Here is a 24,924-nt window from a genome sequence, read left to right on the forward strand (position 1 = left end):
CAGACCAACAAGAGTTTCAGTGTGTAAGGTTTTAAGAGCTCCCTTCGTCAGACACAGTAAAATAGAAGTATATGTGAATGTGAATTATTTCACAAGTTCAGAACAGTGGACTCCCCCCAGGGCTGAATGGGGACATAGGATGTTCATTTCACTACAAATGCTAATTTTCTGACCCCAAGTATTTGCCCTCTGCTCTAATAAAGCTGATTACAATACATTGTACCTTTGCATCTTCTACAAGCATTCTTTACAACACCCCTCCCATCTTCTGACTATGCTAAAAGGACTCAGATTGCCACTTCTACTGTGTCTGATGAAGGCAGCTTTGACTCTTGAAAGCTTACACCCTGAAACTCTCGTTGGTCTCTAAGACCAACACAGCCACCCTCTGAAACAATACAGTAATGTAGACAGTGAACTCTAAAAATTAATATGGTATGCTTGGTAAACATGGACAGTTGCCTTTTTAGTTAGCAAGTAAGATCAGTGTTTTACTGCAACGTGTAGCAGAATTTGAACCATCTAAATACCGTTTGAATTTGTTTTCATACGTTAATTATGAGGGTTTGATTATTTTACAAAATTATACATCATAGTTACTTTCAAACAAAAACAAATTTGTGCTTGTTAGGAAGCATATATCATAACATTTAGTTGTTCACATCAATATTTGCCCAGGTATTCAGCAAGAACTGTTTGTAAAGTGTTGATATTTCCAATAAAGCTGAGAGATTCAGCTTTTGATTAAATGCCTGTCCCCTAGAAGTATTATGGTTAAAAAGGAATATTGCTAAAATAGCAAGAGTAGATGCCCATCAATGCTTACATTAAGAGTAAGAAATTCCAGCAGAAAAGCTGTGTGCCTTGAAATACATATTGCAGCATTTCTGTGGGCATCAGATTTAGGCTGTTCAAGCCAACGAACGCATGTGGCTCTGTACCCCTTTACGTTTCGCCATTAAGCAGGACCAGAAGACTGTTTTTTATAGAGAAGGTATATCAAATTGTGATGAAAGCAGGAGCCATTTTTTTTCCTGACAGGACAGCCCCCAAACTACTTGGATCGTGGCTGTACTGCATCCTCATCTGCAGGTATGTTGAGCTGCTGCTTGAACTTTCCGATCCCTCCTTTTGTTGAACCTTTTCACGTAGCTACTCCCACTCCAAAGCAGCCCATCTCCAGGTCTCAAACGCCCCCTTAGATGCTCTTGCAGAGCTCTCGGTAACTGCCGTCTCCTGTGGTAGATGTGACCCATCACGATGTATCTGCTGCCTGCAAAATACAAGTACCTCTGAGTGAGTACCCACACCATTGTGGTGTAGTAGAGTGCTGGATCTGGAAGATCAAGGTTTGAATTCCCACTCTGCCATGGAAGCTTGCTAAGGACCTCAGGCCAGCTGCAAACAGTCACCCTCGCCTACCTGGCATGGTTAACATGAAGACAAATGGAGGAGAGGACAAAGATGTAAGCAGCTTTGGGTCCCCATTAGGGAGAAAGGCAGGATGTAAACGAAGTAACCACTGTAACAGTCAGTGGTTGGGAAAGAAAATGTGATGTGTTGAGCCTTTGGCTCATGTGCTTGACCTCTGCTAAAGCTCTACAAACAGTTTTGGATGGTTTTGACTCACACAAAGTATTGTCCATTTAGGAGAAGATCCCTATTATCCATTCCTTCAGCAGTCATCCTATTTCCTCTGTCTCCCAAGCTGTGGGATCACTTGCTAACAACACTCCATGTCATGTGACTCCTCTAACAAACCCTGTTACTAAGAAGTGTTTGCTGCATAGCAGTGAGACTGATGGAACACATCCAAAAGGAAAATGTTCCTGATGTTAAAATTCTAAATGTATATTTGTTACTAAGTCATACCTGCCTCATCAGCTTTATTCGATTAACTTGAAAATAGCTGGGAAATAAATATTTGGATTGGAGCTCAAGGTGGTGTTGAAATGGGAGGGTTGGCTCCGACCTGCTTTTCTGTTGTTGAAAAAGGAAGGAAGCATCCTTTTTGACCATACCAAAAGGGTACGCTGAGAATCACGGGACTGTAGCATGGAGGGGGAATTGGGGTGAGATTCAGTGAGAAAGGTAGCAAGACCCAACCCATTGTGTCCTCCCACTTTGTCTCAGGTTGTTCTTAATTGTGCCCTGATCAGGAGCAGAATTTCAAGGAACTCAGGGAGGCTGCAGTGGGGTGGGTGAGAGGTGGCAGGACAGTCCAATCAAGTTGAGTTTTGCTCTGCTTTCTATACTTTTGATCCAATCCAATCCTCATTTTTTAAACTATTTCAATAACTAAATGCACAAATTGAAATGGCTTTTCAATGTTTTTAGGATCATCGTGCCTGTTCCTTTCATATAAATTAAGTCAAAAGTGCCCCCTTCCCTCCTCCCCAAAGGTAACATGAACAAAGAGGATAAAAGGATATAGTGTGTTACCAAGTTTGAAGTCTGGACAAGGTTTGCTGCAATAGAAGGCATCCACGACTAGCAAGTGAATTCGAAAGAAGAAGCCATCAGGGTTGATGAACAGGCGATTAATCTTGTACAGTCCATTGCTGTTTACCAACATCACCACTAAGCGCATCCCTTTCTGCACCACATTGACATCATGAACAATCCCATTCACCACTGTTTTGAAAAAGAAAGGGAGGGAATCCAGTGGGCTAGTGTTCCTTATCTTGTAATGATGTGAAGCCAGATGAATCTAGCAGGAATCATAGATCATAGAATTGGAAGGGGCCATCTAGTCCAACCCTCTGCTCAATGCAGAGCCTAGAGCATCCCTGAGAAGTGTTTGTCCCTCCTCTCCTTAAAGACTGCTAGTGAGGGGGAGCTCACCACTTCCCTAGGTAGCTGATTCCACTGTCGAACAACTCTTACTGTAAAACACTTTTTCCTAATATCCAGACAGTACCTCTCCGCCTGCAATTTAAACACATTATTGCAAATCCTGACCTCTATGGCCAACAGGAACACCTCCCTGCCATTCTCTTAAGTGACAGCCCTTCAAATACTTAAAGTGAGCAATAATGTCCCTCTCAACCTCCTCTTCAGACTAAACATTCCTAACTCCCTCAGCCTTTCCTCATAGAACTTGGTCTCCAAGCTTCTGATCATCCTCATCACTCTCCTGTGAACCCGCTCCATTCTATCCACATCCTCACATTAAACTGAGGCCTCCAGAACTGCACACAATACTCCAGGTGCAGCCTGACCAATGCTGTGAACAGCGGAACTATGACATTTGATGTTCTGCCTCTGTTGATGCACCCCAAGATCGCATTAGGGGTTTTTTTGTCCGTGCATCACACTAGCTGCTCATATTTAACTTTCAGTCCACCCGTACCCCAAAATATTGTTCACACACACTTCTACCCAGAAGTGAATCCCCCATCCAGTATGCATGTCTCTCATTTTTGTTACCCAGATGTAGAACTCAGCACTTGTCCTTGTTGAATTGCATCTTGTTCACATCCACCAAGTTTCCAGTGTGTTCAGAGCGCGTTGAATTATATTTCTGTCTTCTGGTGTGTTCGCTGCTCCTCCAAATTTGGTGTCATCTGCAAATTTAATGAGTAGTCCCTCCACACCCTCATCCAGATCATTTATATTGAAAAGTCTGGGCCCAGAACTGAACCCTGTGGCACCCCACTGGACACCTCCCTACATTTAGATGAAATGCCATTGACAACTACTTTTTTTAGTGCAGTTCTCCAACCAGTTCCCTATCCACCTAACTATCCTACGGTTCAGTCCACAGTCCTCTAGTTTACCCATCAGAACATAATGAGGAACCCTGTCAAAAGCCTTACTGAAATCTAGGTAAACAACATCAACCACGTGCCCTCGATTCAGTAAGCTCTTCACTCAATCAAAGAAGGAAACGAGGTTGTTCTGGTAGGACCTGTTGGCAACAAATCCATGCTGATTTCCCTGGATCACCAAGTTGTCTTTCAGATGCTCACAGATAGATCTCTTTAATATCTGCTCCAGTATATTCCCTGGGACAGAGGTCAAACTGATTGACCTATAGTTTCCTGGGTCATCCCTCCTCCCTTTTTTGAAAATTGGGATAATGTTCGGCCTGCTCCAACCTTGTGGCACATCTCCCGTCCTCCAAGAGGTCTGGAAGATGATGGACAAAGGCTCTGCAAGCTCTCTAGAAAGTTCTTTAAGCACACGGGTGTATACCGTCTGGCCTGGGGGATTTGTACTCATCCAGTGCAGCCAGGTGCTTCTCAACTACCTCTCTGTACATGTCAACCAGCAGCCCAGATGCTGTGCCCTGCCTACTATCATCTCTAGATGAGACCGTTGTCTTTTTCAGGAAAAAACTGAGGCAAAATAGGCATTGAGCCTTTCTGCTTTCTCTCTGTCTTCTGTCAGAGTTACTCCATTTTCAACCAACAGTGGGCCTATGGCCTCTTTTTCCTTGCATTTGCTCTTCACATATCTGAAAAAGCTTTTCTTGTTGTAGCGAGCTTCCCTGGCCAGCATCAGCTCACTGTGAGCTTTGGCCTCTCTGATGGCTGACCTACAGTGCCTAGCAACCTGCAGGTACTCTTCTTTAGAGGTAAGTCCTTGCCTCCATTTCTTGAATATGTCTTTTTTATCCCTTCGCTCTTCGTGGAGTTCTATGTTAATCCACATTGGCTTCTTGGATCGTCTACCATGTTTCCTTTTTGTTGGAACAGTGAGGGCTTAAGCTTGCAAGAGCTCTTGTTTAAGACCCTTCACTTGGTCCTTTCCCTTCCAGCAGTCTTGCCCATTGAATTATTCTTATCATGCCTCTGAGTTTATTAAAATCTACCCTACCAAAATCTAACAGACGCATGTGGCTATGAACTTCTTGATCCCCCACAGCAAAAGGAATTGTAGGAGGACATGGTCAAAGGTCCCCACCACCTTCACCTCATCTACAATCTCTTGCCTGTTGGTTAATATTAAGTTGAGTATGGCTGAGCCCCTTGTAGCTACCTCTACCAATTGATGAAGGAAGTTGTTGGCCAGGCAGGTGAGGACCTTTTGTGACTGTGGTTGCTTTGCAGAGTTTGTCTCCCAGCACAGCACACATCAGGGAAGTTGAAATCACCATAACTACCAGCTGTTGCTGTTTGGATACCCTGTTAAATTGCTCAAGGAGGGCAGCATCCCCCTCCTCACCCTGGTCAGGAAGTCTGTAGCAGACTCCAACCACAATACTGTTTGTCCTTCCTTCCCTTATCCTCACCCACATACTTTCCACTGGGCTGTCACCCTCCTCCTAGTATTTCTTGACAAGCAATCCCTCTCCTCACATACAGCACCACTCCACCACCTCTTCATCCTTTTTGTTTCTTCTTGAACAACTCATATCCATCCACTACTACATTCCAGTCATGGGAATCATCCCACCAAGTTTCTGTAATGCCTACTAAATCACATCCCTCTGACTGCATTAGAAGCTCAAGCTCTTCCTTATTGCCCAAGTGGTACATAGACACCTGAAGCCCCGTACCTTTGTCTCCTTTAGACCCATCCTACCCAGGTGGGCCTCTGCTGTTAGCTCTCCTTCATTTAAATCCCTACATTGGTCATCTCCTTCCCCTTGCAGAATTAATTTAAAGCCCTCTTGATGAATCTCTCCAGGTTTCTTCCAAAAACATACTTTCCCGACCATTGCATGCTAGTAGGTTGTCATACAGAAAACCTAACCTGTGGTCCCAGAACCCAAATCGCTCCTGCTTGCACCACCAATGCAGCCAGTGGTTCACCTCCATTATCTTTATTTATTTCGTATCTATATTTATTTCATCCTGATGTAGCCAGATAGCTTAGAGTGGGTGTTTAAAATGGTACGTTATAAAAATCGTGTCTTGATCTAAATTGAATACAAAGAATTACCATATTATAACCTTTTTTAAAAAAGTTACAATATATGACTTGCACACATGGGATGTTGCACAATAAAACTCTAGAAGTCTGCTAGATATTTGACCCGAGAAAGATGTTTTTGAGAGCTCCTGTCCTATAAAACCATAACAGCTTGGAAGGTGGCTGTAGAAAAGTTGCTCAGCATTTTCCAGGAACAGCCCCATCCACAGAAATACAGAAAATACAGTGAAACTTTACTTACTTTCAGTTACCATAACCCCTCCCCTGGCACATTGGCTCCTAAGTCCGCTCACAAGTCACAAGCAACTAAAATGGGTCATTTAAAATTTACCACTACATGGTGAAACATAAAGTGGAATGAATTGGAACTAGCTGGGACTTTAGAAAAGGAGATACTTCTGTTGTGAATACCAAAGTAATTATTTAGTGCGTACTGTCTGACAATGGCTTACGCTGCCCCAGGCCTGAAGGAGGAATTGTATGGGCCAATAATAAAAGCATGCAGAGTACATAAGCTATGCCTGGCCAGGTTAAGTGGAGCTGGATGATCTTACCAAATTCACTGGTACAGTAGGCCTCCACCTCCTCATGGTCCTTCCTGCAATCAGTCAGGCACACCTCTGCATTGTCAGCTTCTAGAACAAGGACAAGAACCAAATGGCTGGATGTTAAAGCTGTACTTACTCATTTGGGGGGGGGGGCGTTAACAGTTAGAGTGCTCAAGCATTGGAGCAGACCAGCACATTAATAGCAATGTTCAGCTGCATCTCAGTAAGCTCCAACAGGCCCCTCCCTTTCAGCAGTTCCTGCTATAATTGTGCTGTCAGAGGATTTTGCCCTTGTGTCTGTTGCTCCTCCCTGCACATCATAAGGCATCTTGCTTCTTGTTTCATTTTGAGCATCCTGTGAACACACTATTGAGCTTTGTGAGTATACCCATTAGAATTCTACAGCCGAACATCAAGAACACAAAAGTAATGACTACTGGGGAGTTACTCAGCTATAAGGTTAACAATGAGGAAATTGAAATTGTTGAAGACTTTCTATTCCTTGGCTCCATCATCAACTGAAAAGGAGACCTCAACCAAGAAATCAAAAGGAGATTGAGACTGAAAAGGGCAGCCATGAAGGAGCTAGAAAAGATTCTGAAGTGCAAGGATGTGACACTGGCAACCAAGATCAAGTTAATTCATGCCATAGTATTCCCTTTACAGTGTATGGGTGTGAAAATTGGGCAATGAGGAAAGCTGACCGGAAGAACGTTGATTTGTTTGAAATGCAGTGTTGGAGGAGAGTTTTACGGATACTGTGGACTGCCAAAAAGACAAATCAGTGGGTTCTAGATCAAATCAAGCCAGAACTGTCCCTAGAAGCTAAAATGTCTAAACTGAAGCTATTGTATTCTGGTCACATTATGAGAAGACTAGAATCACTGGAAAAGACAATCATACTAGGAACAATTGAAGGCAGCAGGAAAAGAGGAAGACCCAGCATGAGATAGATTGACTCTATAAAGGAAGTCACAGCCCTCAGTTTGCAAGACCTGAGCAAGGCTGTTAATAATAGGATGTTTGGAGGACATTGATTCATAGGGTTGCCATACATCAGAAGCAACAGTATATTAACACACACATTACAATCCTAAATAATTTTATTACATCTTCCTTCCTGTAGTTATTGAACAACAAGGACTTTTGTCATCTTATAAAACAGAATACAAAACCAAGAGCAAGTGAGGCTCAAGACAAGTAAGCACGATTAAGATTCTCAACTAGTTATCCTTCAGCTTGGAAAATATCCCACACAACCATAATCACACGAACTGTTTCTGTTTTGATATAGGAAAAGAAGGCTGACTCAGGTACGCAAACGACTGATTCTTCTTTAACAAACAACAAGCAGGACAGCAATCTATTCATATGTGAAAGTCAGAGGCTTGGGTTCCCACAGTAAATTTCTGCTGATGGAAGGGATTTCCATCATCATAAGGGGACTTATTTGCCTCTGCCCTCCCAGGGCTGCACCTGAGTGACAGATGACTCCCGCCCCCAGGAACAACATGAGGGAGGAGTTAGATGTCTGCAGCAGGATGGGAGGAAATGGCATTGCTCATATTATACCACCTTAACCCAGCCTTAACTATATCAAGTCTGTTTGTGTTAATGTTAGGGAAACTGCAAACTTCTCAGCAAACATATTCGACATATGAATGCACCATGTTTGCCAGCTACAATCACCTGTGAGCTGAGTGGCCGATCTAGTCATCTGTCCACCATCCACCTTGAATAGCAGTCAAACATCTTTTAGCCATGCAATAGCTGCAGTGGTAAAGTTTCATTTCCTTGTTGTGATTGAGTTTAATAGCCTTCCCTTGCAGTAGGAAATATTATTTTACCTAAGGCATTGAAGGGGAGGGATTTGGGAGTTTTGTTTTATCTGATTTTGATCTGTAATGTTTTAATTACTACCTGAAAGCCTCCTTGAGGAAAAAAAGGCAGGGTGCAAATGAGGGTTTCCACAGATTAGGGTCCAGGGGGCCACCCTATCGCCACCAACGGCTACCCTTTGTGAGCATCCCTGGAGGAATTAGGAGAACCTCCTCAGTTGTAATAAAAGGTCATCAACCAAGTCTACCAGGGCTGTCTCAGTGCTGAACCCTGGCCTGAAACTGGATCGGAAGGGATCTAGGGCTGCTGTTTCATCCAGAAAATCCTGAAGCTGCTCAGCCACTGCTCGTTCAGTCACCTTTCCCTGGAATGGATGGTTTGACAACGGGCAGTAATTGGCTTAGTCCCTCTCATCTAACAATTATTTTTTCAGGAGAGGTGTTAGGGAAAGTCCCGAAAGGGAGAAATTAATGATTTTTCTCAGGGCTCCTCCTACCATCTCTTTGCAGGCTTTCACCAGCCAGGAAGGGCAGGGATCCAAGGAGCAGGTAGTAGGTTGATCCTCAATCAGGACTCTGTCGACATCAGCCTGGGAGAGCAGGCTGAAGGAGTCCCAAAAAAGGACCCAGCATGGCAGGCAAGCCAAACTAATCTGAATAATTGCACTGGCAGTGAACTAGTGGATGCAATGGAGGTGGAGAAGTAAGATCACTTTGCTGCCTTCAGCAATACTTCATAGGCTTTAAAATGGGCTCTATAAAATGTTCTCAGTGCTTCATCACCAATCTGAGCCAGCATTGCCCTAGCCATCTAAGCGTTCTCTTTGCATCCCTCAGCTCCTCTGTAAACCAGGAGGTTATGGTGGTTCAAGATCATAGTTGGGAAGTGCTGGGGAGCAAATCAGTCAATGGCTTCCTGCAGGCCTAAATTCCAGATCTCAGTCAGCTCATCAAGAGAACTACTGGCAGGTCCAGACAAATCCCACAGAGCATTCTGGATACCAATTGGATCCATAAGTCTCTGCGGGTGAGCATAAATAAGCTCATCGACCCGGCGGGAGAGAGGGGCAAAATTCAAATCGACCTTCACAAGGAAGTGATTTGACCATGGCACTGGTTCACACAGAACCACAAAACTCAGATCAACCCCTGCCCAAAAGATCAAATCCAGTGTGCAGCCTGCTTCATGCTTGGGGGCCAAAGCAACCGGGGAGAGTCCCAATGTTGCCAAGGCAGCCATGAAGTCTGAGGCAGCCCCTGATGAGGTGGATTCTGCATGATCCTTTAAGAAGCCAATCACTTATCCATAGCTACCAGTGTTCCAAAATGAAGCCCTCTGGAATTAGACCCAAGACCCTGACCTAACTCAGTCCTTGGCTTCGGTATTTTCTTTGCCCTTTGTCCGTTCTGACCATTTGGTTCAATTCAGTTTGCAGCTCTGTCAGTGCTTGGCAGGACATCATCCAAAATGAGTAATATCTGATCAAATATAACACCTTACCCCCTTTAGCAGCTTGTTGAATCTTTCTTGCAGCTCATGTTCTCCAGCAGAATTCAATGTTGTCCTCCTCCCCCTCCCCCCAAAAAAGCTGTAGAACTGATCCCACAACCCCAGTATCATCTAGACTTCTATTCCTGGTATTTCATGGTATCCAAGAAGGATGTAGATTTTGAGATGCCAACTTTTTAATAATCTCCTTTTGAGATGCCAACTTTTTAATAACACGGAGGTTCTTTGGCAGATCACAGATGCCTTTTTTCTATCACTGCTCAGTCACTGCACAGGAAGTTTCTTTGGTTTGCAATAGGAAAAGAGCCCTTCTAATCCTAGATCCACCTTTCAACTTTAACACAATACTTTTTTATCAAGTATTTGGCAGTAATTGTAACCTGCCTTCATCTGTGTATTACAGTGTTACCATTTATAAACAACTGGCTCCTAGGAAGGAATATACCCAGTAAGTACTTTGTGGAACTTAACAGCCAATTTTCTCAGTTTTCTTAGACTGAATATCAATCACAAGAAGGCCCACGTGGCACCCTTGTGACATCTCCATTTCATTGGTGCCATCTTCAATACTAGGTTATTTTCTATAGAAACATGCAGAGATGAACATGCACATAATTCCTGGAGATGTTGGTTGTACAAAGGGATCTGGCATCCCACTCCTTCAGGGCAGGATTGTGCAGATGGCAACAAACAATTTGGCCAAATTATTTTACCTCAGCTTCTTGGTGATCGAGCTTTGGAACTGGTACCTTCACAATATTTTTCTACCATGTCAGTTTTCAAACTCTAGCAGGCAAGGTAGCTCATGCATGGTCAATGAATTCTTCCTATCTGTCACACATCTTCAGGATATAGACCTACTTCCATGGCAAACTGCTTGAGACTGGTCAGCACAAATTATAACGTTTTCTGCAGCAAAGGAGGTCTGAATCCCTAGTTCTTCATGAGTGCATGAAAATGCAGAGTGGGGGATGACATGTATGCATTTTGTCCTCTTCACCTACTTCTGAGAATGTTATACAAAATGCTGATAGATCATCTGAATTGTATTTTGATTGCCCTTCATACATCATCCTCTGAAAACCAATACATTCTCTCAGGGCGACAGCAAATTCCTTCTTCACAACATCTGTGTTGTGCATCTGATAGATCGTAAGTTTCACAGCAGCCTCCCAAGCATTCGGGAAAGGCCTCCTAAGTACAAGAACAATTTGATTCAAGTCCACTAGCACCATAGAGACCAACAAGAGTTTCAGGGTATAAGCTATGACTCTTGAAAGCTTGTACCCTGAAACGCTTGTTCGTCTATAAGGTGCTACTGGATTCAAATCTTAACTGTTCTACTGCAAACCAACACAGCTACTCTTTGAAATTAAGTACAAGCAAATATGCTTCCAGAAAATGTTTTTACTTTAATATTACTACATAGCATTCATAATTAAATCAACTTTAACACACTAGAGTTGCCACAGTTCAGTGTGAATTAATGCTACCATGATGCCACTTGTACTGATGCCTTTTGTGTTAACATTACAGCTATAATTGAACTAATTAAACAGGGTAATTATTGAAATTTTAATTAAAATTAAAATTATTCTAATTAAAAATATCCCAGGCTAGCCTGATCTCATCAGATTTCAGAAGTGAAGCAGGGTCGATCCTGGTTAGTACTTGAATGGGAGACCACCAAGGAAGTCCAGGGTTGCTACACAGATGCAGGGAATGGCAAACCATCTCTTGCCTTGAAAACCCTATGGGGATGCCACAAGTTGTCTGCAACTTGACAGCACTTTACATATAGTGATCTCAATCACCTTATGAGTTTAGCTACCTGATCCTTGTGCATGTTTACTTGGAAGAAAGCTACACCAAGTTCAGTGACACCCACCCTCTACATCACTGTGCATGAACTTGCATTAACTTGGTGCTTACACTGACATCACTAAGCACCATTGGTCTTTCCAGGAGTGGTGAATCCCATTCTTGCACTTCCTTACCTTCCTTTAACACACTGAAGTGATGCAGTAAGCTTGATGTCTGCCGGTTTGTGAGCCAGAAGGATAGGGTGATATTTCTGAAGGAATTGCTGAGTTTGTAGTAGGGATTTACCTTGCCAGGTCGATTGAGGTGGTACAGGCTGCCAGGGTACTGGCCAATATCTGACTCTGTGTTTTTGAAAGCGTAGACTTCAGCCAGCAGCCTGCCTTTATGATGGGAATGTACAGGTTGGTAGAAATAGGAAGAGATGCTGTTGGTGGCTTCCAATTGAAGCCTGTTTGTATGCATTCGATTGGTTTGACTGAAGTAAGCAGCAGGAAGAGTCCTCTTCTTGTGGCTCTCAAAAGGAAGTCCCTTGATGTGGTGAACAGGTTCCTTCCTCAAATCTGTGTGGCTCTCCACTGCATTTTTTACCGTTTTCCTTTTGTCCAAGAACAGCAGATGTGGATCAATTGCTTTCACTCTCTTCAGGTCACCTGGAGGCTGTGGCTGGTCCTCGGCACGATCATCTCCCACAATGCTGTTGCCTTTTAACGGAGACTTACTCTGTCTGGGGGTGGATCCCACTGGTCCATAAGTATCTTTACTGAATGACTGGATGGATTTTCCAGCATATAGAGGCCCTGCATTCAAATAAATGAGAGATTAAATGCTAGAGCTGTGATCCTAGATTAGGGTAAACAACCGCCAGGTCACATGCCAACAACATACCAGCCCATTTTGCCAACATAGTGTAGTAGTTAAGGGTGGTGGACTCTGATCTGGAGAGCTAGGTTTGATTTCCTACTCCTCCACACGAAGCCTGCTGAGTGACCTTGGGCTAGTCACAGTTCTTTCAGAACTTTCTCAGCCCCACCTACCTCACAGTTCAGATCCCTGCTTGCCGTATGCCTACTTGGGCCAGTCACTCTCTCTCTCATGCACGAAGAGGAGAACAATGTACACCACCCTGAAATCCATGGAGAAAAAGTAGGATAAAAAGCACCACTACTTCCATCCAAGTCTAGTGAAGGAAGATTTCTTGGCCTAACTGGACATGCACTCTGTCAACTTATCACTTGCCTCTTCTCTTGTGTGCCTTTTTAGTTTGTAAGCTTGAAAGCAGAGCCTAAATCTCATTATTGATGTGATCTGATTTAGGAGAGAATTGTCTGAAAAACAGGATAGGAATGAGAGAAATATAATAATAGTAATATGAATTGTGATGATGAAGATGATGCAAGCAGGCCATTAGCTCCTTCCTGAGCCTCACTATGGTTAGGGGAGTTGTCATTTTTGTTAGGATACTAGTCTAGGATTGAAGAGGCCAAACCAGGTTCCAATCTCTGTTCACTGGGAAATTTAGGGCTTCCCAATCACAGTACCGTCCTAAGCAGAGTTACATCCTTCTAAATTCATTCAAGTCAATGGGCTTAGAAAGGTGCATCTTGGCTTAGGACAGCACGGCTAGTCCCCAAGTCTAATGTAGCCCAGTGCACATGACAGCCTAGGGTTGCCACCTCCAGGTTGGGAAATACCTGGAGATTTTGGGGATGGAGCCTGAGGAGGGCAGGGTTTGAGGAGGGTAGGGACTTCAGTGAGGTTTAATGCCACACACTCCACCTTCCAAACTGGCCATTTTCTCCGGGTGAACTGATCTGTGTCACCTGGAGATCAGTTGTAATCCCAGGAGATCTCCAGCCACCACCTGGAGGTTGACAAACCTATGACAGCCCCACACATTCATTGAACATACAGGAAGGGAGAGCAGGAGTGAACACACTGCCCCCAGCTCTGTGCCAACCCTGGTCATCTGCAGGGGCAAACATGGGGGGAAACTGGCTATGCAAACTCCCCTTCCCCTGATCCAAAACCAGCGCCTTGGAGGAAGGATTGGTTTCAAATGTAAAATTAAATATAACAACAAAAGTAATATCCTTGTCCTTAAGTGACACAGTTGTAGATAGGATTGCCAACTCTGGCTTGGGAAACTTCTCAAGATTTGGGGGTGGAGCCTGGGGAGGGCAGAATTTGGGCAGAGGAGGGAGTTGTTCAAGTATGTGATTCCATAGAGTCCACCTTCCAAAGCTGCCATTTCCTGCAGGGGAACTGATCTCTGTAGTCTGGAGATGAGGTATAATTCTGGAAGAACTCCTGACCCTACCTGGATGATGGTGACCCTATGTGTAGGTGAGGGCCATCGCTGGAACAACAATAACTGATTTGGGCGGCCGTGGTTTCACTCCACGGCAGCAGTTCTTACCCTGGGGATGGGTCTCAGCTGCCCAGTGAAATGATCAGTTTTGGTTTTGTGCAGGTGCAGTGAAATTATGCCAGTGCAGGATGTCACCAGGATTAGGCCATTAGGCAACAGCAAGAGGCTTTTTATTCTGCCAATTTCTAGAAGCATAAAGTTATTAGTCACTCCAGAGGCAATCGTGTTAGGCTAGGCTGCAAGGGATACTCTAGCATCTTCCTGTTGAACTATGACCCCTGGGAAGCGCAATGCAGAATAGTCCAGTTGTGGGCAAGCAAAAGCATTTCCCCCCTTATTTTTGTTATAAATTAAAAGCACAATTTATAAACAAATCCCACTCTAAAAAAGGAATACTCACTGTCCAGGGAGCATCCGGCGAGCAAGGTTCACATAGCATCCTGATCAGATTGTTTAAAAGTCCCTGACAAACACAGTTATTTGGTTTTCCCATCCATGGGAAATGTCAGCTGCATTGTCAGCTGCATTGCTTAAGGCTTGTCACCAGCAGTGTCAAGTAATTCTTTAGTCTGAGATTTAGAGCCCTGACTTTCACCACTCAGCTGTCTGAGAACACCACAAAGAACTTTAAGACTCCTGTACAAGAAATAACCCCGTGTTAGGGTTTGATTGTAACCATGTTTATTCAGAAGTCCCATTAAGCTCAATGGGACCCTCCCAATGAAGTATTCTTGCTCACTTATATCCTTACAATATTTTTATCTTACTTTTTGAGCACACACATCTTCCACAGATCCTAACATTTGTTAAAATCACAATACAGTGCTTAGGACGACACTTTCACATTTGGATTTGTAGATACACAGCGTGTTTCAAAATCTCTCCTAGTTCTTTATTTCTTCTTCAGCTTGCAAACAACATTTCAGTTACGAGGTTTTTGCCAAGGTAATTATTTATTTGAAATATTTGTAACCTAGGGTGGTGAACAAAGCAACAAATCCACCAAAAAGATGAATCAACACACAGCTTAAAATTGCAGACAAATCTGCCCAGTTTCTCCTCTACCAAATGCCCTCTGAATTAAAATAATCTTACACACCTCCCTAAACACAGCAAGAGAAACTGCACACCACACTTGGTCTAGAAAGCCATTCCACAGGACTGGACGACAGAAAAATCCTGTGACCTAATTGTTGCCATATAGGCAATCCTAAGAGAGAGTTCCAGTGGTGCGTCACGTATATCAGGACATGGATATATCAAGGTGGCTTGCACTCAAGCTATTTTACATGGATTTATTTATTATTTATTTATGACTGACCCAAGGTCACCTAGTCAGTTTAATGGCTCAGTGGCTCTCACTGGTTAAGTAACTCTCCTGTGTAGAAAAGCTTTAGAAAAGTTTTTAAATGTACGTAACATTATAAGTTATATTTTTAACCCTCCATTTATCCAAGGAGCTCAGGATTGCACACATAGGGTGTTAACACATGGTTAGGTAGACATATGTTTGTCCCTGTTCTATCTCATGCTTATCAATCCCGCATTCTAAAAATTGAACGCATGGGGCAATGGTGTGCCGGTAGGAGCCACCATCACACTGCGCTCCTCCACCCTGTCGTGCCCTGGCTTGGAAGCCACCACCGCTCTGTCTCTGACAGGTGAAGGTGAGGGGAAGCTGGTGGCAGGTGGAGGCCAGGAGCTGCCATTGTTCTGCCTCTGACGGGGGAGGTGAGGGGAAGCCAGTGGTGGATGCAGGCGGAGGCAACTGAAGGAAGTGCTCCATGTGTGCCAGGCTGCTGGAAGGGGGTCTGAACCCCCAGCTGGTGCTGGAAGGGGGGGAGGCGGAGGAGGGGGTGGGAGCAGGGGGAGAGAGAGAGGCGAGGGGTCCGGGGGCCAGAACGATACTGCCCCCGCTGCTGCCGGGCTGGGCAGTGGCTTCACCCGGCAGGGAGTCGACCCAAGCGCTTAAATGCATCGGCAAGCACTCACAACGGCAGCGAACTTTACTTTTAAAGTGGGACAAAGCAGAATTTGGATAACCTGGGGAAGTTTTGGAAGGAGGTAGGTTGATCCCACGGCCAAGAGACAACCATGCGTGTTGACTGCGGGGATTTGCCACATTCGAGGGAGAATCGCAGGACTAAACAGCCATGCGTTAACGCCCATAGTTTTTCTCCTTTTTGAGCCTCACAGGTACCCCGTGAGGTTGGTTAACTGAGAGGCTTACAGGCCCAAAGTCACCCTGTGAATTTAATGGCTATGGGGATTATAATCATAAAAATACCGGGCTCTCTCATTTGCAAGCAGTAAAGGTGGGTAAAAGGAAAGCCCATGAGAAAGAGCTGACCTTTACAAATGAAAGCTCAAAAATTATAGGAGGTTCAATTTGGTTCCCAGTTCCTTATTCACATTCTCTAACTCCTTATTTGTGAATCTAACCTCAAAAATGGAGGATATTTTAAAAGCGCTACAAAAGAAACCATGGACCACCACATATACTCCCCTGCATTCAGGGGACTCTGCCCTCCAAGTGGACATATACTCTTTCCTGGTCCAAAGACCAGTTCTTGTGCGAACTGCTCCAAACTGGGGTGCTCCCAGGACAAATGTAAATTCAGAAACTTTGGGAAGCTGTAACCCAAAATAATCTTTGGACCTCCCCAAATCACACATTACCAGACCCCAGAGACTGTAATCTACAAGGGACATGCACTGGGGCCCAGGCCAAATGCTGGTTTCTGGCACCAAGGGCTTCTGTTTTGATCACCTCCAAGAATCTTTATTGGGAAGAAGATTTGAATAAGGAACTGGAACAGCCGCATGCCCTCTATACCCCAAAATAAGCTATGGACCACCTCATAGCATACACGCCCACATTCAGGGGACTCTGATCTCCAGGGTGGACCTAGGAAATGTGAATAAGGAACTGAGAACCTGAAACCAACTTCAGCCTCCTAAAAATTAGGATGCTGAAATACCAGTCCCCCACCCCCCAATTTAAGCAGATTGCCAACACAAAGCAGACTAATGCCACATTTTTATTACACTGGAGATGAGACCTGGACAAGCCTTTTGGTGGGTGGGTCAGTGTTTACATTACCCCCTCATTACAACCTTTCTCTCCCTCCCCTACTTTCCAGATTTAGATTGTCAATATATAGAGTATTTGAAAAGCAGTGTATATGTACATAAATCCTACATGGATTGTTTGCAGCTCCCATTGTTCAGGGTGGCTGCTGGTTAAGCTCCAATTCCTAAGTCTCCTGATTGTTGACTTCATCATTGACTGGTCTCTTTCCCATGACAACAGCTGGTGAGAGTAAAGATTCCCTGCTACCACCCACGAAGGCAGAACATTACCATGGAGGGAGGAAATCACTGTGAAAAACAGAGAGTGAAAGGTCAGTGTTGGCTTTTTCACCTAAATATGCTGACCAGGTTTGTTTTGTTTTATTATTCCTCCTTTCTTGAAAATGCCCTAATTTTTGTGAATCTTCTGTTAGGTTAAAACTATCTGTCTTATTATAGCATTCAAAGAGATAAAAACTCTAATTTTCCATCAAATAACAATCTACTCCTAAGTTACAACTCATGAAAGTAGCCTCCAGACCATGTCTTCTCAAATTTGTATGTCCCTCACTGTGAAGCTCATGGTCTGAGCTATGAAGAAAAGGGAGTCTAGTGCAGAATATATCTTATTTATTTATTTAGATATTTTTGTCCTGTTTATCTCCTCAGTGGGGATCCAAAGTGACTTACAAATGACATTGTCCTTTCCTCCATTTTATCCTCAAAACAACAACCCTGCAAAGTAGGCTAGGTAGACATTAAGTGACTGGCCAAAGGTCACCTAGCAAGCTTCCATGGCAGAGCGGGAATTCCAACTGGGTATCCCAGATCCTAGCCCAACACACTATCCTCTAGGCCTCACTTTCTCCATTGCCCTACTAGGAAGCCAGCCAGCCATCTATTTTGACTAATCAGATATAACAATCCCCTTCTTTTTGCAGGGAGTTTATGAAAAGATTCACAAGTAGACAGGTCTGTGGCCAAGGTGGGACCAGTGGCTGTACCATCCCACCTGTAGCACTGAATAGTCTGGCCTAAGATTAAAAACAAGCAAACAGGCAATTTGTGATATAAAAGCTTCCATTGAAAGAATGAAAGCTTGTTTTTAGAACAAGAAAATGTCTATTTAAAACATAACACAACACAATGGTGGCCAGGTGTCCCTTTCTAAGGCAAAGTACTCCAGACTCCATCAACCTCACCTGTCCAGCTCTGCTCACCCAAAACTCACTCCAGCTCCGAGCCCTGAGGAAATAAAATGCCCCTTTAGCAACTATGACTGTGCCCACTGGAAGGGTGTTTAAATGGGATAAATGGTGTCATTACTTAGGGAAGTAGGTCAAAAGCTTCTGAACTTCAAAAATGATTGTGGAATCAGAAATGTATAAAATGAATAAAACAAAGTCCATAAAAAGTGAAATATGGGGCTTGAATATTCCCCATGAATGAATATTCCCCCCCCCCATTTATTTGAGGTCTAATCTGGGGATGTAACAGTACCTCCTCACAGGGCAGGAGATAGATTATAGTCCGGCTGTGGCTTTGGAACTCCTATCCAGGCACTAACCAGACCCCAAGTAGTTCTAGTTTCTTGTGATATACCTTTAGACCTGATAAAGTTGGGCACTACTAGTGGCTAATATTACTGTCTCCAGAAAAGACTTGCCTTGCTGAATTTGTTCTAGCTATTATTTCTGGGGTGAATAGGGTTGCCAGGTCCCTCTTCGCCACCGGCAGGATATTTTTGGGGCGGAGCCTAAGGAGGGCGGGGTTTGGGGAGGGGAGGGACTTCAATGGCATAGAGTTCAATTGCCAACGCAGCAATTTTTCTCCAGACGATCTGATCTCTTATCGGCTGGAGATCAGCTGAATTAGCAGGAGATCTCCTGCCTACTACCTGGCAGTTGGCAACCCTAGGTGAATGCAAGGTGATATGACCTGAAGCGGGGCCTCTGATTTTCTGCCTTGAGCCTCCAGATGGAGACAGTCCTGGTAGGCAACTTAAGCTACTTACCTCACCGTTTCTGCCCAAGAGGAAATAAATAAATGCATCCTGTATTAAACTATTCATGTACAATGACTCTACTGGGAACTGTGGGACCTCTCTTCACTATTACAAAATACGAAGCTGCCCTAGAGTATGTGAACTCTGCCGCATTTAGGAACACTTCCTACGGCAGTTCCTGAACTCTGTTTATAAAACTCAAAGGCTAGATACAAATATATTTTTAAAATAAACATAGCTCATAAGGTAAAGCTGCCCATCCCAGCCATTCGCAAAACAGAAGAACAGGCATAGAACATGAGAAATTAGGTGGGGAAGGAGAAACTCTAGGCAGGTGGAAGCCAACGGCTTAATGAAAGCTATCTGCAGTGCCATCTGCAGCAGCACCCTTCTAAGCGCACTGAAGTTAATGGGCCTAGAAGGGTATAACTCTGCTTCGGACTGCCCTACCAGGTGCCTAGTGCTGCAATCAGAAACATACTTATTAGGGAATAAGATCTGTTGGATTAAATGGTACATTTCTGAGTAAATACACCTAGGAGAGGTGAAACGTTTCGCACGGCTGAGAAGGGATTTGAACTGGAATCTTCTCGATCCTAGCTCGCACACTCTAACCACTATGACACGACGACCTTGTGCCTGCTTCATATGCTGCAATGTACATTTGCTTTGTCTCTGCTGCATTTCAAACAGGTGCCTGCTTTGAGCACACACCTGAAACAGCCTTCTTACAGCAGGGGAAACCGAAAAGCCACATGCCACACATATCAGAATTAAAGGCAAATTGGGGGTTGGGGGAGATGAAGAAATGAGATCAGCAAGGAAATCACAGCAGTGTTAAGATTTTGTCGGTGTCTGTGAAGTGCCCCCTCCGGACATCCAGTGTGACAGGCAGGCAGGCAGGCTGAAAGGTTCTCTCTCAGAATCTTGGATGGGAGCGACCTTCTGCAGCTCAGGGCAAACACTGAAGGCCAAAGTCTGCAAGAATAGAAACCCCTTACCTGCCCCCAAGCTGAAGGAGGAGCCCACGGTGAAGCACAGGAGCCAAACAGTTCTAGATGCCATTGCAAAGGAAACTTGTTTCACACTGAAGTGGAGCCAGTCTCTCTCACACACACACATTCTCTCTCTCTCTCTCTTTCTTTGGCCCGTCCCCCTGTTCATGCTAATGAGAGGCATCCTTAGGGGAAACGGGAATCAGTCACTGGCCAAGCTACTGGAGCAAGACCGAGTTGCTCCAGTCCCCAGTTGCCTGGATCGCCACCTCTTAAAAAGGGACATCACTTCCATTCAGCCCCTCTCCCACCCAGCAAGGACCTGACAATGGAAAAACTGCTTCTTAGCTTCCTGCAACTAGGGTGAGTCTCATAGATTTCTGTGACTGTCTGTGTAAGATTATTTTTATTCCCATGCAACAGTGACCATGGGAGGGGAAGGCTGCAGGGTCTAGCCTGATCTCAGCAGATCTCGGGAACTAAGCAGGGCCGGTACTTGGAAGGCAACGACAAACCACCTCTGCTTCTTACTTGCCTTGAAAGCCCCTTGCTGGGGTCGCCATAAATTGGCTGCGACTTGACAGCACTTTGTGTGCGCGCACACACACACAACAGTGACCGCAAACCGAATGAGGAGATTCCCCCCTCCCATCACCACCAAAAAAGTACAGTTTGTACTTGGTGAATACGTCATACTGTCATCACTAATGACGCTTTCTAATGAGATGAATTAATAAAAGATATACCGGTATCCATCAACAGTTGTTAATAGTGATAGCTAAATGGAACATTCATGAGCAGATGGAGTATACCTTGGAAAACCGTATGCTGGGGACAAACAGCCTGGGAGGGCTGTGAAGTCTATGTGAACTTCTCAGAAGTACCTGGCTAGCCACGACTGGAAACAGAATGCATAAAAATAATGTGTAGGAATCCCAGCCCCCGCCATCACGTACCAGAGCTTAATTCAGCTAAAGCACCTTCCCTCAGCCTCAGACAGAGAGGGGTAGGGGGTGGGTACCACCCTAATCCTCTCCTCTCCTAGGGTTGCCAACCTCCAGGTGGTGGCTGGAGGCCTCCTGCTATTACAACTCATCTCCAGCTGATAGAAGTCAGTTCCCCTGGAGAAAAATGGCTGCTTTGGCAATTGGACTCTATGGCATTGAAGTCCCTCCCTAAACCCCACCCTCCATAGGCTCCACCCCAAAAACTTCCCGCCGGTGGCGAAGAGGGACCTGGCAACCCTATCCTCTCCCCTAGCTCTTCTCCCTTCTGAGCTGGGAGCCTGAGCAGGTCTGTCCTCCTTGGCTTCCTCCCTCAAGCCTTTCGAAGGCCCGAGCCAAGTCTGTGGCCCCCCTCTACCCAGAAGCCTTATGGGGGTCTGGCCAAGCCTGTGAAAGACCAATAGCACCTCCTGAGCAATTTCTGCCTCATTATTCCCCTTCCCAATAGCTGATTGCCAGACAGCTGGCCATTAAAGGGCCATCTGTCTATGGGTGCCTGACTCTTACAGGGCCAGGTGCCTTTGATTAGCTGGCTGGTGTGCCGCTCTTTATTAGGGGCATCAGCCACCCCACCCCACAGCCCTGTGAACAGCTGAGGAAAGGGGCATGCTGCTGTTGTCTCCACCTCCCCCAGGCATAAGAAATACAAATATTTTATCTCACTTTTCAAAGAGTGCTTAAAGGGCACTTGGAAGCAGAAACATTATCGAGGCATCCATTAACAAGGGCAAATCTGAAAGCACTGCTAGTTGTGACCTACTTCCAAAAGGGAGTGCAACTCCATCAATATAGGATGAACCTCCCTAATCAGGCAAATTATGACCTGGTTTGGATAAAACATTCCTTTCCTGTTGGGCGGGACGACTGGGAAGATTATGCCCTACTACCATATATACCCGTGTATAAGCCGACCCGCGTATAAGCCGAGGTGCCTAATTTCTCCCCAAAAATGGGGAAAAATTAGGCACCCGCGTATAAGCCGAGGGTCGGCTTATAACCCCTCCCCCTTCCCACCCGCAGGCTTACCTGGGCTCCCGGCAGCAAGCGGCGCGGGTCTGGCGGCGGCGGCGGCGCGGCCCGGCGGGGGCAGCCTCCCTGCAGCCGCAGGGGGCCACCCCAGGCCTCCCCGGCCGGCGAGAAGCAGCGGCCCGGCGCGGCCCGGGGCAGCCTCCCTGCAGCCACAGAAGGCCGCCCCAGGCCGCTCTCGGCAACAGGAAGCGGCGTGGGCCCAGCAGCGGCGGCGACAGTAAGTTCCCTCCTCCCCCCTCCCCTCGCCTACTGTATTGACCCGCGTATAAGCCGAGTCCAGCTTTTTCAGCCCTTTTTTAGGGCTGAAAAACTCGGCTTATACGCGAGTATATACGGTATGAAACAAAGTGGAGGTCAAATACTGAAAATCCTGCAGAAAACAACAATTTAGTAGGCATTGATAAGGTGTAGAAGGTGTGTGTGTGTAATGACTGTTGAAATAGACTATGAACATTTTCAGAGTACTTCCATAGTAGCTGTGAGAAACCCCAACCCAACTTGTGTTCGATGTGTGACTCAGCACTCATCTTAAAAGTGTGTGGAGGAGGAACTGGCTCCCAAGCATGTGTGCTGGTTTGCCCTCCCTCCCCACACACGCTGTTTTTAAAGTGAGTGTTGGGTCACATGTTAAACAAGTTGGGTTTTAATGTATTTTCGAGTCCAGGAGTCCCCAACCATTTGGCACATTTGGAATTCTGACACAGCATGGTGGTCGCAACAACACAATGGCTGCTGCAGAAGGCAGAGCCAGCCACAAAAGGATTGCCACAGCTTCACTTCAATAACACAGTGCAGATCCATGTGCTGTGTTGGCTGTTCCTACCAAAGCAACTTTTTAAAAATCTGCGCAGCCAATCAAATCTCTAATAGTCAATCAGAAGCCTTGCTGGGCAAAAGCCCTCCCTGGTCCCGCCCACTTTCTAAAAATACTTGGTGGGTGCCAGAAAGGTTGTCGGCGTGTACCATGGCGCCCATGGGCACCACGTTGGTGACCCCTGGTCTAATCAGACTTGATGTTCCTGCCAAAGAAAATCCTCCCAATAGGCAGGTTCATATGGGACCAAGAAGTCTTTTAACAACCTTGCTCCCTGTCCACATATAGGTGATATGGCATTTTAAATTATGCCCAGTAGCAAATAGGTAGCTAATATCATTTTATAAGAACTGGAGATATCTTCCCGATTAGTTCACATCAGATCATCACAGTCAAACACAGTAAGATTGATGGTCAAACATGTTTGCCATGAAATTCATGATATCCCTACAAATAAAATGTTGTAGCATTAGAAGGAAAGATAAAACATGAGCAAACCAACTGAACAAGGAAGTAAGTGGTGGAAAGGCAGAGAAAAGAAAGGGAAGACTGAATAAGATAGAGTTCTTTAAAGTTTTGCTGGCTGTTTCCCTCCCACCTCATAGGCATCCTCTCTGGTCTGTTTCAGCAGCTGGAATTCCTTTTAGTTTGCCAGCGCAAGACCCCTACTTTGAGATTGCCAGAAACAAATTGGTGGTGTTGGGAGGGGGGTTCCTTCTCTGCTTTGGCTGTAAAATGGCACTCCATGCTCCCCCATTCACCATCTGCCCACCCTCACCTTTTTTTTGTTTTGTTAGCAAGGAACATTTTAACGATAAAATGATAAATCTATAAATAAAAATGAAGACAAGAGCAGCTGAGGGAAAGACACAGCGTTCCTCCCCCCCCCCTTCAGGCAATTAACCACTGAGATACCCAAATGGGGAGGAGGGAACACTGGGCTTTTTCCTCGGCTGCTCTTGCCCTCATTTCAATTTATAGATTTATCATTTTATTGCTAAAATAAACATGGCAGACAAAAAAATTAACAGGCTTGTGGCCTGGGTGTGGTTCTCTGCTTTGTTAAAATGCTACTGGGCTCATTTAAAAAAGCATCCCTGAAATGGGGAGTGAACACAGTTGGGCAGATTCTACCCCACACCCACGGGTCCCCTTAAACGTATGAAACCTTTTTTTTCCATTTGTGAGTGATTACCAATGGAAAGATGCAATGGAAATGAACCTGCCTGTGTTCTTATAATGCCTGCATTGAGCTAGCCTGAAACAATTTGGTTGGGGGATGTTTTTTCCAGACCCATCTCTGCTTTGGCTGTAAAATGGCCATGCGGTTAATTACAAATGCAAGAATCCCACTGCAGGGCTGACAGGGCTAGAGCAGTGTTGTCATGGGGGAGGGACTCAGACGCTCCATATTTTGCTGGGGATGACTAATTGAGTGCGAGTAACACCTGGAATATCTTCAGGGCAAAAAGCCCCCATGCATACAGTTTTGAGAATTCTGATCAGAAAGAAGTGCACCTGCTGAGCGGCAAACCCAGCGCAAATTTCCTCAGCATAAATGGCCTATGTAAAGGGAAAAGGAAGGAGTTGAGGTAAAAAGGTGTGAAGCCTGTCATAAATCTTCCAAAGGTGAATTCTCTCTCTATGCGACAGGTTAGAACAGAATTAGCAGTTAGCAGGGCTGAAGAGTTCTGATTTTAAATATCTGCAAAGGGAGGGGGAGTAAAATCATGTTGGAGTAAACCAACGAGAGAGAGAGAGAGAGAGACCGTTTATGCATGGGAAGTTTGCTGGTCTGCAGATGCAGTTTACTGATGTGAATTCTCAAAACTCTATGCATGGGGGTGTTTTGCCCCGAAGAAATTCCAGGAGTACCTTATGATCAATTATGCATCCCCAGTGAAATGTGGAGCTTCTGAGTCCCTCCCCTGACAACACTGCTTTATAATTGACTGTAATGTATTTTTTTAAAAATACGTTACCAGTTCCTGCCAGCCCCGCAGCAGGATTCTTTCACTTTAACTGAACCGAGTAGCC

The 24,924-nt window shown here is 45.0% G+C and overlaps 1 protein-coding gene across 1 annotated transcript; it reads right to left on the reverse strand.

Annotated features, from left to right (window-relative positions):
• Positions 1 to 1,077: 1,077 nt before the first annotated feature.
• Positions 1,078 to 20,123, reverse strand: C1H17orf58 (chromosome 1 C17orf58 homolog). The gene is made up of 5 exons (XM_056864828.1): positions 20,047 to 20,123; positions 11,774 to 12,397; positions 6,435 to 6,515; positions 2,443 to 2,634; positions 1,078 to 1,273 (listed from the first exon to the last, which is right to left on the reverse strand). The coding sequence occupies exons 1-5, from the start codon at positions 20,108 to 20,110 to the stop codon at positions 1,083 to 1,085; spliced, it is 1,152 nt and encodes a 383-aa protein (XP_056720806.1). The 5' UTR covers positions 20,111 to 20,123; the 3' UTR covers positions 1,078 to 1,082.
• Positions 20,124 to 24,924: the final 4,801 nt, after the last annotated feature.

This window comes from Euleptes europaea, chromosome 1 (assembly GCF_029931775.1).
Source record: "Euleptes europaea isolate rEulEur1 chromosome 1, rEulEur1.hap1, whole genome shotgun sequence".
Lineage (NCBI taxonomy): Eukaryota > Metazoa > Chordata > Lepidosauria > Squamata > Sphaerodactylidae > Euleptes > Euleptes europaea.

Coding starts and splice junctions, on each gene's coding strand:
- C1H17orf58 (XM_056864828.1), bottom strand. CDS start 20,110: ATGGCATCTAGAACTGTTTGGCTCCTGTGCTTCACCGTGGGCTCCTCC. Junction 2,635..6,434: donor CTACTGTACCAGTGAATTTG/GTAAGATCATCC, acceptor TTTTCAAAACAG/TGGTGAATGGGATTGTTCAT. Junction 1,274..2,442: donor TTGTCCAGACTTCAAACTTG/GTAACACACTAT, acceptor TGTATTTTGCAG/GCAGCAGATACATCGTGATG.